Source organism: Falco peregrinus, chromosome 7, assembly GCF_023634155.1.
Source record: "Falco peregrinus isolate bFalPer1 chromosome 7, bFalPer1.pri, whole genome shotgun sequence".
NCBI lineage: Eukaryota > Metazoa > Chordata > Aves > Falconiformes > Falconidae > Falco > Falco peregrinus.
Window position 1 is genome coordinate 6,145,947 of NC_073727.1, and position 13,798 is coordinate 6,159,744.

The 13,798-nt window shown below is 37.8% G+C and overlaps 1 protein-coding gene across 8 annotated transcripts in view; it reads left to right on the forward strand.

Moving 5' to 3' along the window:
- The window catches only part of CEP170 (centrosomal protein 170), a 102,543-nt gene that overhangs the window by 11,951 nt on the left and 76,794 nt on the right, over positions 1 to 13,798 (forward strand). For all 8 annotated transcript variants that reach the window (XM_027789106.2, XM_027789101.2, XM_027789104.2 and 5 more), the window contains exon 2: positions 13,335 to 13,480. In XM_027789106.2, coding sequence (XP_027644907.2) covers positions 13,376 to 13,480 — 105 coding nt within the window. In that variant the 5' untranslated portion in view covers positions 13,335 to 13,375. The remainder of the gene's footprint in view (positions 1 to 13,334; positions 13,481 to 13,798) is intronic.

Consider the following 13,798-nt stretch of genomic DNA (forward strand, 5'->3'; position numbering starts at 1 on the left):
AGGAAAATCTATATAGGTTTCCTCCTGTAGAACTACTTCAATTCCAGATTTCTGTCTACTGAAAGACACACTTGCATTCATTTAATAGTCTTTGAAAATATTTATAGTGTGTTACTAATAAAAGCATTTTCCAATGGTCTCTAAGTGTTCTGAAGTTAACTAGATTTTCATTGTAGTATTCTGCAAAACATATGCTAGTATTGTACCAGATCAAGTTTAAATCACCAGTCATTCTTCAACCAGCTTATAAAGGTCCACCTGAAAATATTCTGCTGACATAGCAATGGGGTCTTCTTATTGTGATTTAGTTGAGGGGTTGTAACATACCTGGTCAAACAAGTCCTTGCGTAAAAACATCAAGCTGAATACTAACTGTATGTGTTAATTCTGAGTGTTATAGTGACAATTTCACATGTATCTGTTTGATCACGTTTAGTAGATAAGAGCTAGTATGAGAAATAGAATTAAGACTGAACATGCTGGTAGCTGTATTCCCGTTTGGCTGCATACAAGAAAGGAGAGAGTAGGGACTGCAAGCGAATGTGGAATAGCTTCTCTCCAGGGAAGCCATTTGCTAGGTACTAATTACAGACTGGTTTCAGATCTTTGCCATAAGTAATATTAATCATTAAAACCATCGCTATTCTTGCCTGTGAAAACATCTTACCCTATTTTGTGTCTTGCTAAATTGTTAATACTGTCTTTTCGGCGGCTGTTTTCATGTGATTGTACATTGAGAAAATGCGTGTGTTGTACTTGTTACCTTTCAGTTTCATTTCATGGTAAGGAGAGAGGTGGGAAGACATTAAACATATGACATAGCAAACTAAAGAAATGCTATACTCCAAACTGCAAGACTAGGTTTCTATGGAATGATTTGAGGTGTGAATAAAGAACTGAACAAGTAATGAAAATATAAGGTGTTCCAAACCCTATTCTACTGTCTTTTTATATGACTCTCCAAGAAGAGGACTTCCCATCAGGGAAAGATCTCAGGTAAAAACACGGGACTTGATTTTGAGATTGGAAAATGCTGAACATGAAGAAAACCGCTCTCTTTACATCACAGCTACCATGCTCATTTTTAAGGAATTTTGGGTTTTGGTTTTAAGCTTGTCTTGATGTTAATACTCTGCAGAATGCCCATGTAGCACAACATAATTATGACACAGAATCAAGGAGCTTTTATTATGCTTGTCCATGCACACACACTCTCCCTGTCTTGAGACAGTGAATATTGCCTAGAGCAAACATTGCTTACAACTTGAAGGCAAAATTTTGAGCTGTTGGTTGTTTTGTAAAATAAGTACATCCAACTTTTTTTTTTTTTTTTTTTTTTTTTTTTTTTGTTTCATGTAGGGCCTATGTTGCTGGTCTTGGAACAAACAACTTAGTGTATTTCCAAGAAAAATACATCTGTGGACTTGGCTGTTGAGAATAATTGTAAAAAGCTCCAAAGCATTCCATAAGGGAGAGGGTAGAATATATCAAGTATTTTGTATGGAACCTACCTAGGAATGATAAATATGTTTTTCGTATTACAGTGGAGTTGTAGCAAAAAATAATAATGGAATACATTTATCGTGTTGTATATCTATAAAACTATGAATGCATGTGGAGATCAGTAACATTGATTTCAATGATTGTCCTCTACCAGTTCGACTTTCATGTTCTGTGTACTTATGCATCGTGTCAAGAAGTAAAATGGAACTGAAAACTGAAAAATAGATGTTAAAAGTACTGAATTACATGTTTTTCTTTGGCGAGTATACTTAATCTGCATACTCCCAAAGTAAATAATTCTCTGTGTTAAAGAAGAAAAAATTTGCATTGCCTTGAATGTAATTTAATCTTGCTAAGTATCTTGGGACATGGAATAAACCCCATATATTTCACAATTTTGGGGAAAGTGAAATCACCACCCTTGGGAGGTTAAGAGGTCCAATTTTATTTGCAAAGTGGTATTTGTCTTTTCAGTAGTGCTCAGGGCTGTGGTCAGTACTTGGCCAATGCAAATAAAACCTCCTCATCAAACACAGCCTACAAAATAACTTGGAATACACCACGATGGAGGCAGTAAGAATAGGAAGTGGAGGAGGAGGAGGACTTGCCTGCTGCTTTTAAGATTTCATTCTGCCTGAATGCAACAATGCCTGATTCGTATTTATTTATTTATTTTCCTGTTTGCTTATCTTGGCAACAGTATAGTCTGATATTAAGTGTGTGTGTGGGGGGGGGCTGAAGTAAGTATTTCTGTAGCTTTCATTAAAGGAAGCTTTTTGCCAAAGACAATTTGGTTACAGTTTCTTTGTCCTTCTTGCTGCAGTTATTTCTAAAGGCTACTTATCAGATGTGCTATTTTACTAGCATACTGGGTATGCTAATCTCTGTATAGATGACCTTGTTTGATCATGGTGAAATAGGAAAACTTCAAAATAATTCTTTTTATGCGGTTTCTTAATCTGAGTGAGAATGATGGACAAAAAATGAACGCTTGCTGCTTTGATCGTAAGTTAACCTACTCTTACAAGCAGACATTACCCTTTATTTTAACTATTCATTCAAAGCAGCTTTTGAAAAGTGTTGCTTTTCAGTGTAGGAAGGCTACAAAGAACAACATTCATGAGAAATGATTTTGTGCTTCTGAATGTAAAGATTAGGAATGCAAAATGAGCTGTCCATTTTCTTTAATAAATGCAAAATATTCTTTTTGTCTGTTACCAAAGGGTAAAATAGAATTGCTTTTTTGAAGTTTTAATAACTTTATCCTAGCGGCTAATAACTGAGTATGCTTTTAACAGTTTCAAATCTAATGTTTAGACTGAGAATACTTTAAAACCAAAACAAAACTTTTAATGTCAGGTACACCTGATTATTATAAAAAAACATGTGAATGAAAAGGCTTACAACTGTTGTGTAAGACTATGTCCATGTACAGTACCAGCGTCGTTCAAAGTTTTATGATCAGTCTTTTAAGAGTTTGCATTTTTACCAGTATTCTCTGTAAAGATAACCTAGTATTTTATTTTTTGTCAAGTTGCTGAAGTCTTTGTTTCAATATGCTTTTCTTAATACAATTTGATCTCTTAGCTTCTACTAGGAATTGTGATGTTTGGTTGTTGGTTTTTTTTTTTTTCCTTGGTAGCTTTATGATTTAAAAAAAAAAAAAAATAGGGACTTCTGTGGTAGGGAAAGACATGATTGTCTTCATAGTTCAAGTAACATTTAATTTCTCTTCTATAGATGTCTTAATGGGATATTATTTAGTTTCAAATCTGTGAGTTTGCTTAAATTTGGTGTTGTAGAATCATAGAATGGATTGGGTTGCAAGGTACTGTAAAACTCACCCAGCTCCCACCCCCCGCCATGGGCAGGGACACCTGCCACTAGACCAGGTTGCTCCAAGCCCCATCCAGCCTGGCCTTGGACGCTGCCAGGGATGGGGCATCCACGGCTGCTCTGGGCAGCCTGTGCCAGCGCCTCACCACCCTCACAGTAAAAAATTTCTTCATAATACCTAATCTGAATCTACTCTCTTTCAGTAGTTTCCCCCCTTGTCCTGTCACTACCTGCCCTTGTGAAAAGTGACTCTCCAGCTTTGTCAGTCTCTGTAGGTACTGGAAGGCTGCTATAAGGTGCCCCCGGACCCTTCTTTTCTCCAGGCTGAACACTCTCAACTCACTCAACCTGACTTCACAGGAGAGGTGCTCCAGCCCTCTGGTCATCTTTGTGGTCCTCCTCTGGACTCACACCAACAGGTCCATGTCCTTCTTATGCTGGGGACCCCAGAGCTGAACACAGTACTCCAGGTGGTGTCTCACAAGAGTGGAGTAGAGGGGGAGAATTTCCTCCCTTAACCTGCTGGTCATGCTTCTTTTGATGCAGCCCAGGATACAGTTGGCTTTCTGGGCTGCAGGCACACATTGTTGGCTCATGTTGACCTTCTCGTACAACAGCACCCCAAGGCTTTCTCCTGAAGCCTGCTCTCAAGCCGTTCTCTGCCCGTCCTCTGTTTATCCTTGGGATTGCTCTGGCCCATGTGTAGAACCTTGCAGTTGGCCTTGTTGAACTTCATGAGGTTTGCACGGGCCCAAATCTCAAGCCTGTTAAGGCCCCTCTGAATGGCATCCCTTCCCTCCAGCATGTCAACACCACCACACAGCTTGGCGTCATCAGCAAACTTGCTGAGGTTGCACTCAAGCCCAGTGTCCATATGGCTGACAAAGATGTAAAACACTTCCAGTCCCAGTATGGAACCCTGAGGAACACCACTTGTCACTGGCCTTCACTTAGACATCAAGCCATTGACTGCAGCGCTTTGAGTGATCCAGCTGATTCCTTATCCATGGAGTGTTGCACCCATCAAATCCATGTCTCTCCAGTTTAAAGACAAGGATGTCATGTGGGACAGTGTCAGATGCTTTGCACAAGTCCAGGTAGATGATGTCAGTTACTCTTCCCTCATCCACCAGTGCTGTAACACGGTTGTAGAAGGCTACCACATTTGTCAGGCACAATTTGTCCTTAGTGAAGCCATGCTGGCTGTCACCAGTCACCTTCTTATTTTCCATGTGCCTCAGCATAGTTTCCAGGAGGATCTGCTCCATGATCTTGCTGGGCACAGAGGTGAGACTGACTGGCCTGTAGTTTCCAGGGTGTTCCGTAATTCCAGTTTTAAAAATGGGAATTACATTTCTCCTTTTCCAGTCAGGAAAGCTCCAGGGAGCTTTACTGGGCTGCCACAGCTTCTCACATGTGGTGGATAGTGGCTTAGCCACTTCATCTGCCAGTTCCCTCAGGACCCGTGGATGCATCTCATCAGGTCCCGTGGACTCATGTACCTTCAGTACTCCATCAGCTCCTCATCCATCCCCAGGCAGAGCTCCATGCACTCCAGCTGGTCACTGACCTAGAGGGCGACATCTCCCCTGCCTGTCCTTCCTAAAGAGCTTGTATCCTTCGATCCCAACACTCCAGTCATAGGAGCCATCCCACCATCTCTCCCTGGTGCCAATAAGATCATGGCCCCGCAGGTGTGTGCGCATCCGTAACTCCTCCTGTTTATTCCCTGTGCTACCTGTGTTTCAGTAGAGGCATTTAAGTTGGGCCCCGGACGAAGCTGACTTACTGCCTGGAGTGGCTGGAATTCCTTTGTGCGGCTCTTCAGGTGCTCTCCTGTTAACGTGCAATCTCTGTCCAGGCTCTGGGCATCTCTTGCTGGCACTGGCATCAAACTGATAGAAGTGGGAAAAATTGAGGTTCCCCTTTCCCAGCAACTTCAGTTCAAAACCCTAACAATAGACTCCAGTGAGATTTTCGATAGTTTTTCTGTATTTTCAAAAAAAACCCAAAACCCACCAAACACTAGCTATCTGAATGCTCTTCTATAAAAGTTAAGAAAACATTGTCCTCACCAGCCATGGAGACTGAAGAGTTGTGCCACTCTCTTTTTTTCAATAAAAAGCTGAAAAAAGGATGACAGAACCCAGTAGCTCCTTCAATTAAGGACAAGGTTAGCAATCTCAGGGAGAACAAAGTCAAGGGAAAACCATGTTAATATTGCTATATAATTTGATTTTAGTTAGATGAAGAAAAGCACTCCTCCCTGTTAGGAGTTTTCAATTCCAGAGACCTTTCTGTTAAAAGTTAAGAAAACTAAAATTCCATTAGAAGTCATATATTTGTGTCATCTGACTTTGTGAACAAATAAACAAAAGTTCCCTAAAATACACTGAATGGGCAAAAACAGTAAGTCCCAAATAAACCATTTCAGACAATGGTTTTTGCTCAAGAGTTGTCAAGAGTTTGGAGAAATCTCCAACACTAATATGCCTATTAACATGCCTATCAGAGAGTGTAATGATAGGTAGATTTTTTTTTTTCAGTTATAATAAAGTTATATGGAGAAAGAACTTAAACCCAGTTACGTACATTTTGGTATTATTTTCATTATTTCTGTAGTTGCGCTTGTTACTAGAGATACGGAAGCATAGACTGTAGCAAGGATGCAGGTCTCCTGTGCAAAGATGCTCTTACTTTACGGATCAGTCCTTTCCTGAAAGGAAATAGCACTGGCTTTGGTAGAAGTTTTTAATGTTGGACTTCAAATTTGTTACAGACATCCTGACTCTATTCATGCAAATCATGTATTTTTGCATACTGTGACACTCAAAGATAGCTGTCGGGTAAGCCTTATTCTTGTACATTTGTTTGCAGTATTTGTTGATATAACAGCAGAGGAAATTATGATCTCAGGGTTGTTTTGGTTTTAGTCATTGTTACATCAAAAAACAGAGTAGGATATGGTCCTTTAAGTCATTGTCCCTCAAAATCAAAACCCTAGGCAACTTTCAGTGCAGCTGCACTGTTGGCAGGAAAAGAGGTTTATTTCAGTTGCTGTTCTGACAGCTATTCCTGTGTGTCAGAGCAATAAAATAGACGTAGATCTAATTCTGACCTGGACTGGAGGGGGTGCTTGTGCAGTCCCACAGCTGTAGCCACGTTAGAGGACAGATTTGCTGATTGACAGAGGGCAACAGCCTCCTGAGCTGCTTTCTTGTCCTTACTACATCAGACACACGGGATGACCTGCAGGGCAAGAAGAGTATCTGGGTTGCTTCTGCAGAGATCTCAAACTCCTTGAATGGAGGAGAAAAACATTTTTCTGTCCTTAGAGGCATTCCCAGCTAGGTGGCTTTTATACCTTTTTGTAATTAAAATACGAGGAATAAATGCTTCTTCCCACAAAGACCACTGAGTCTGCTGTGATAATCTGATCCTGAAGCCAGGTCTGACCCTAGGGTTCCAGACTGTACCCTCCAGCTTCATCAGTGTGACTGATGTCAGTGTTAACTCACAAGTAATTGTGTAAAATTTTCATGAACTTTGTAACTAATAGCAGTATTTTTTTATATCAGTGTGAATGGGAACAGCTTCTTGTTCAGGGCTGTACATTGCATTTGAATGGTTCTAGAGGGATGTGTTCAGAATGAATTTTCCAGTCAGTGAAATAGTCAGTAATAGCAATTCTAGCTTGTTGTCCAAACTGCTAAAAATCTAGGATTGTTTTGGTTAGCTTTCCCAAGTATGTGAATGCATCTTGTCTGGGGGATGTTGATGAAGACTTTCAGTGTTTTTAAGCATAATTTACATTATTTGTGCTTTCATTGATTTTATTGTTTTATTTTTTTTTACAGCCTTTTAAGGGTATATTTTGATTAACCTTTATGGATATTGTCATGACACTAACACAAGTCTCATAGTGAAAAGTATTGTCGCTTGACAACTTGATCCGGTTTGACCTGACCAAAAAGCATTACTTGGGTAGTGTCTTTTCACTGTGCTAAACCTTTATACCTGTATCCCATGTTGCTTGGCAAGCAGTGGCCAGCACTGACACTTTCTTGCTTCCCCTTATGAAGTACACAGAATTCAGAAGGTCCATAAATTTGTCCAGAAATATTTTTATTGATCATTAGCCTAAACAGTTTTTATATAGATGGGTATTTGTTTGCTTAAGGCTTGTAAGGAGCAGCGTTGCACACTACTGTGACATGAAGGATGGCTTACATAAATTGAATTCCAGTTCCCAATGAAAAGTTCTTCAGGTGTACATCTTTTTTCATTTTTCATTCCCTGTACGAGGTACTTGCTTCATTAATAAATTCACTTGATGGACTAGCCCTAGGAATTGGTGAGAACAGTTTCAGCCAAGAGCCTGTTTGGGTCCCCTTTAGGGGTGACAGTAATGTGAGTAGTGAAAGCAGCAGGGGATTATGAAAGCACCAAGGATAGTTTCATGACTAAAACGTTTAGAAGCTACCGTAGGGTATGAATTATTTTCTTGTATGGCCCTATGATGGCAGATTAGCCACCTACCCATATCTTGGAAAAAGTGGTCTTAATTTTCTAGCTACCCTACGTGTGGCTTTACTTGCAAAAGAATTAGGCATTCAGTGTTACAAGAGAAAGTGAGACCATTTGAACACCTGTAGTGTTGTGTAAAACTAGGTACTTTAAGATGAAATGCTAATGGCTTTGGAACTTAAATACTCAAGATTAAGATACTTTAGTGTTAGAAAGTGCTCTCTACAGTTCCCTATTTATGATAAACCCTCTATAGAGATAACTTGTGAAGATTTTACTGTAAGTATTAATGAATTTCTTATGCTGTGGTGATGAGCATGGCACTTGAAGTCAGTAGGAAGATAATAATTCACAGAAGTTTTTTAGTGATGTGCAATAAATAAGGCACAGGCTAATCAATTTATGAAGAGAGGAGGAAAAATAATACTGATTAACTGACTGCTAAGTTTGTCGTTTTCGCCTGAGTATGGTAGAGTCCTGGTTAAAATGTTAAGTGTGGATGTTGTTAAAGGTTATTTTATAATGCATGTATGTAAGTAGGTTAATTATGATTGCACATGGAACACTGATTGTGATACTGCCCAACTTCAGAGTGCTTTAGAGAGGAGACAATATTATTCTGGTGTTTTCCATTTATAACTTCCTAGACTTAAATCAGTTATCTTTATAGATTACTTTTTAGTATCGGTTATATTGATACAGCGATCCCCTCGTGGTTGGAATTACCTTCACTTTGCTCTTTTCTTTCTGCAACATAGATTTCTCCATTTCAGTCAAAAATAGAACTGCTGGCACTAGTATCCTTAATTACATTGGGTAGTCAGTAAAGCAGTCATGGTAGACACTTTTCCAGTGGGTATTGCTTGCTGACAGCATTTATTTGTGACTTGGGAATCAGCTTAAACTTCAGGTCTTCTCCAGTCATTACTGGCTCCATTTGTGCTCTCTTAATTCTGATTTCTCCCATTGTCATGGCTTACACCTTATGTTTACCTTTCTTGATTCCTCATTGCAGTCTGCCTAGCTCCAGCTCAAGTGTCCTGTCCAGGTGTGGTGGTGGTCTCTCCTTCTGGGTCGTCTGCCCTTATAATTGAGAGTGCCAGGCAAAGATGCCGTACTTTTGGTGCTAACTGGCACATCAAAAATGGCTAGTTAAGCAAATTGTAAAGCATGATCTGTGTAGACAGATGTGTTGAAAGAATGTATCTGTGTACTTGTTGAAGTAATATACACATGGAAATTTATCAAAAGCTTATTGCTTGTCTGCATTTGGATAGATTCGTTCAAGAGTGATATTAAAAGGTAGAAACTGATACTGAGGTGTCCTGTCACATTTCAGTTACCTATTTGTATGTATAAGGTGCTACTGTTTAAGTTATGTTGAAAGATTGTAACATAGAGTATTTTCTTCTAACCTTGTTTCAGAAAGTTTAGGTCATTTCTTCTGAAGATTCCCCAAATATACTAGGGACTAGTATATTTGAGGATATTCATGAGAAGGTAAACTTAAATTTCAGCAAAAAAATCAGCAGCTGGAAACAGGAACTTACAAGGCCAAGTAATGGGAAACACAGGGCTTGCAGCTTTGTCAGTACTGTGTTTCAGCTTGGTGCAGGGTTTTTGTAATGTTATTTTAAAATATTCTTAAATCTGATCTTATTTACAGTAATAGAATAATTGTGTACCGTTAAAGTTATGCTATTTTTATTCTTACTATGAAGGACTGTGATGCTTTAAAGTTGGAATTTCAGGCATATATTTGGTTTAGTTTAAATTTTAAACGTAGCTTTTTGTTTCTCTGTAGGATCAGTGTCTCAGTACTCACTAATGGTTTAGTTGGAGAACAGTTACAGGCAAAGATAAAAATGTAGACTAGATTGCACAAGTGTGAGATTATTAAGGATTTTTGCTTACAGTAACATTGTAAGAACTATAATCTTGGCAGTGTTTGTCTAAACATATTTGAAATTGGTTACACCCATCTTTTGGCTACGTAATGCAGGGCTTTAGTTCTTAGGACTGAATTATATTTACTGGGCTGATGCAGCCAATATCCCTGTTGCTCTGTCATCTGTTTCAAATGACTTGTTACCCATGTGTTCATTCTTACACACTGATTGCTGCCTTTTGATATTCATGGTCCTTCACCATGAAATGCTGTTTCTTCTGCAGACAAGGAAATATTTTGCAGTTGCAGTAGATGTCTCAGCAACCAACTTCCAGGTATAGAGAATGAAGTATTGCTTTGAACAATCAGGTCTTAATGCTGAAATGTTTGCTAGTTTGTTTGAAGGTTACAACACAATACTGCCCTATTAGGAAGACAAGTAAAACAAAACGCTTCAGTAAAGCATTTAAAATTCATTTTTCTAGAGTAGAAATCATAATGTTTTTTTGTGAATACTTCAGTTATAAAGTGTAGTCTGTACTGGAGAAAAACAGGTCCATCTGGGCGAGTATCCTGTTATGCATAAACAAAGGGTAAGTAAGGAAGAGAGGTTATTAAGTAGGACGATAGCAAGTGAAGCCTCGCTAGAGCACACTCCCAGCCTCCCAAAATGTACAGCATGTGCAGTTCCTGAGCTATAAGTGAGGTCATTGTGTTTAACAGACATGATATTTTTTTTTGTGAATGCTTATTGTTTTTTGAACCCTGTGTAACCTTTTAGTATCCATAACATTTCATGACAAGAATTGTCATGACTTAAATTTACACTGTGTAAAGAGCCACTTCTGATGATTTTGCACCCGTCGTAGAATAATTTAATTTTGTATCTGTTAGGCAGTGAGAGTCTTTCATCCTTGTATTGTTCAGAGTACTACAACTAGAGTACCTAACACAGCAGTGTATTCAAAATATCGTTAGCTTTCATGAAGTTTTCAGTGTCTGTTGGAATTGTCCATATACTGTCTATATAACTAATAAGTGTGCAGTTTCCTATCAAATTTAGTGCACTTTTTTTGGTAATCATTGCTACTGTATCCTGTTCTCAACCAGTTTTGCTATGCAGAATTTCAGCATAGCTTTGATCAAAGGCATTGGTTTATTCTAAAGACTACTTTAAAATAAAATATGTATCTGGGTTGATGATTCGTCACAGTTGAGACAGGACTGTTTGAAAAGAACTGCGTTATTAAGTTCAACAGAAATGGTGATGAGCTTTTAACTACAAATGTGCTTCCAAGCCATGTGGCAATGATTGCTCTGTATAATACATTTTTTAAAAAATTATTTCAGATAGCTTAATTGAATCTGTTTGTTGTCAGGCTTTATCATTTGTGGGAGGTTTGGGGGTTTTTTTTCTAGCTCTAGTTGTTAACCTACTTGTCTGTTTTATAAATAAAAACAGTTTTTCTCCTTTATTGACAGTCTACCTATGTAAACTGAAACATAGTCTTTGACTAAGAACTTTTTCTAATAGTTTATATCCTCTTGAAGGTTTTCATAAGGAATTTCCAATTAGAGCAGGAGGGCCAAGTGGTGTAAATGTTATGATAAGCAGATGGGAGATTTAAAAGGCAGTATAATATAAAAAGAATGAGGAGATTTGATAGTGAATAGCATGCTTGCTGTCAAACATTAATTTAATTTACTTGTTAAAAGCTGGAACCTAGGCTGGTGATTTTTGATACTCCCTTTCCTTTCTTAAAAGGAATGGGAAAATGTCATTTGATTGACCTAGTTTATCTTTTAGTTTTAAACTGGGTTAAATTAAAAATACAAATGTTAATTTCCTTCAAAGGTGCAGAATAAACTTTTAATTATTAAAACACTTATTTGGTAAATAGATGTCTTTACATTTTCAGCAAGTTATCATTCTAGATGTAATTTGTAATCTTCATATTTTCAATGAATAAAGTGTAATAGAGATGCTGTATCACTTCTTCCATTGACTTGGAGAACATTAAGTAGATGTAAGTTTTATGTGAAGAATGTGTTGTGATTACTTACCAGCTGTGGTAAGATAATCTTATTGTAGGTATCACTATATAAGAGAACACTTCGTTGAAATACGTGTTTACTTTTTTATTAAGTAAATCTTTAGCACATTAAATCTTTCTAATTTCTTCTATTTGAGTTACATTAATTACTTTAAACTTGGTTGACAGCTTGGCTCATTCATTTTAGCATCTGTGATGGTATGCTTTTGACTTAGCTTTGTAGATACCTGTTTTGTCATTTTCAGGTGCAGTTTTGACTTACCTCAGTCCTCTTTGTTAAGCTTTCATCAGTTGTGGTGCCTTTTCTCAAGTGTAGTTTGCCTAATGGGGCAGTGCTGGCATTGTGGTCTTAGTGTTTATGTGTTACTCTTGGCTTTCACAACCTCGCTGCATTCTTGTTACGTTGCAGATTATGCTCAAGTCCACTGCAGTCTGCTTACAGTACATTTGCTCTCCTTGCATAATTTCACTAAATGATGTATAAAGAGGAGAGAAATGCCAGCTGTTTGGTACTGAGATGAATGCAGACTGGTTGATTTTTATTTTCTTTACCTTCTCTTTTAGTGAATATAGAGTGGTAATAAATTAATGAAATTATTGCTTTGGCTTCCTTTTTCTTAAAAGAGAGATTTGGAATACTTTTTAAAGGCTTTTCTAAGTGTCAACCATTGATTTGCTGTGGACAGTGCTTTTAATCATATTTTTGTCCAGTTTCAAGTAGGCCATATTATGTGAAGAAATTTTCCATAGAAGATTTTAACTAGTTTTCAATTTTTGTTTTGTTCTGTATTTTGTGACATTTTAAATAGCTATTGGTTTTGGTTTTTTCCTGTGCAAGTATGCAGTATGTGATTGTTTATTGGAAAGTTAAGGTTAAGTTTTGAAGAAATACTACTTTCAGGTTTATTACTTATCAATAACTTCTAAATTGTTCATTTTGCATTTTTTGTTTACAATTCTAAATGTACACTGTTGAATTTCCAAGATATAAGTTTTATTGAGATAATCTAAGGTTAAATAAGAAGCAAAACTTCCTTAAATTAAAACTTTCACTTGGTGCTGTACAGAGGACCCGAGCTTAAAACCAAATGAGGTAGTTCTTTTTTTTGCAGTAAAATGTAACGACAGACATGCAAATCACTTGCTGTATTCTGTGTATGTTTGCCACGTTGTTTATTGGTTGTGATAGTGAAAATGCATTAATGTAGCAATTATCTTGATAATAAGCGGTCAAATGTTAGAAGCTTTCTGACAACTTGACATACAGCTTTGGCATTAACTAGCTGCTTGTTCATTTTGAAGAACCTTACCTCCCATTAGGTTTGCCTAGTTGCACGAAGCAGAGCCTCAGACTATGTAAATCTGGAGCCTGTCACTTCCTGTGATTGCTGGATTCAGTAAATGCTGTTGAGAATGCCGTATTTTCAGAGCCTTTTTGTAGTCTTCTCACGGTGTTTGCTGAGCAGGAACTGTAGCTAAAAATAACTAAAATGAATTTCTCTGTCTCTCTTTCTTCCTCGCTGCAGGATGACGTAGCTTTGCCAAGGATTTATCAGCTAAGCAGAAAATGAGCTTAACATCCTGGTTTTTGGTGAGCAGTGGAGGCACCCGCCATAGGCTGCCACGAGAAATGATTTTTGTTGGAAGAGATGACTGTGAGCTGATGTTACAGGTAATTAATTGCATCAGCCTTCCATGTGCAACTGCTCAAATCATGAACTTAATGCACCAGTTTCAGATTCCTTTTGAAAATTAAATTCCCCAGATGTTGGAGGAACGATTGTTTTGATTAATCTTTCGTGTTCATAGAAAAAAGTTAGTTTAAATGTATTGCCATCAGTCATACAGTTGCCATCGAAGTGCAAAGGATCACATTTTCTTCATATAAAATACAAACAGAATGCAAAAATAGGTGACATAGATTTTGCAGTATGATCAGTAGACTCTGTGCTCCATAAAATGTCATAATGCTAAGTGCACTGGATGCTTT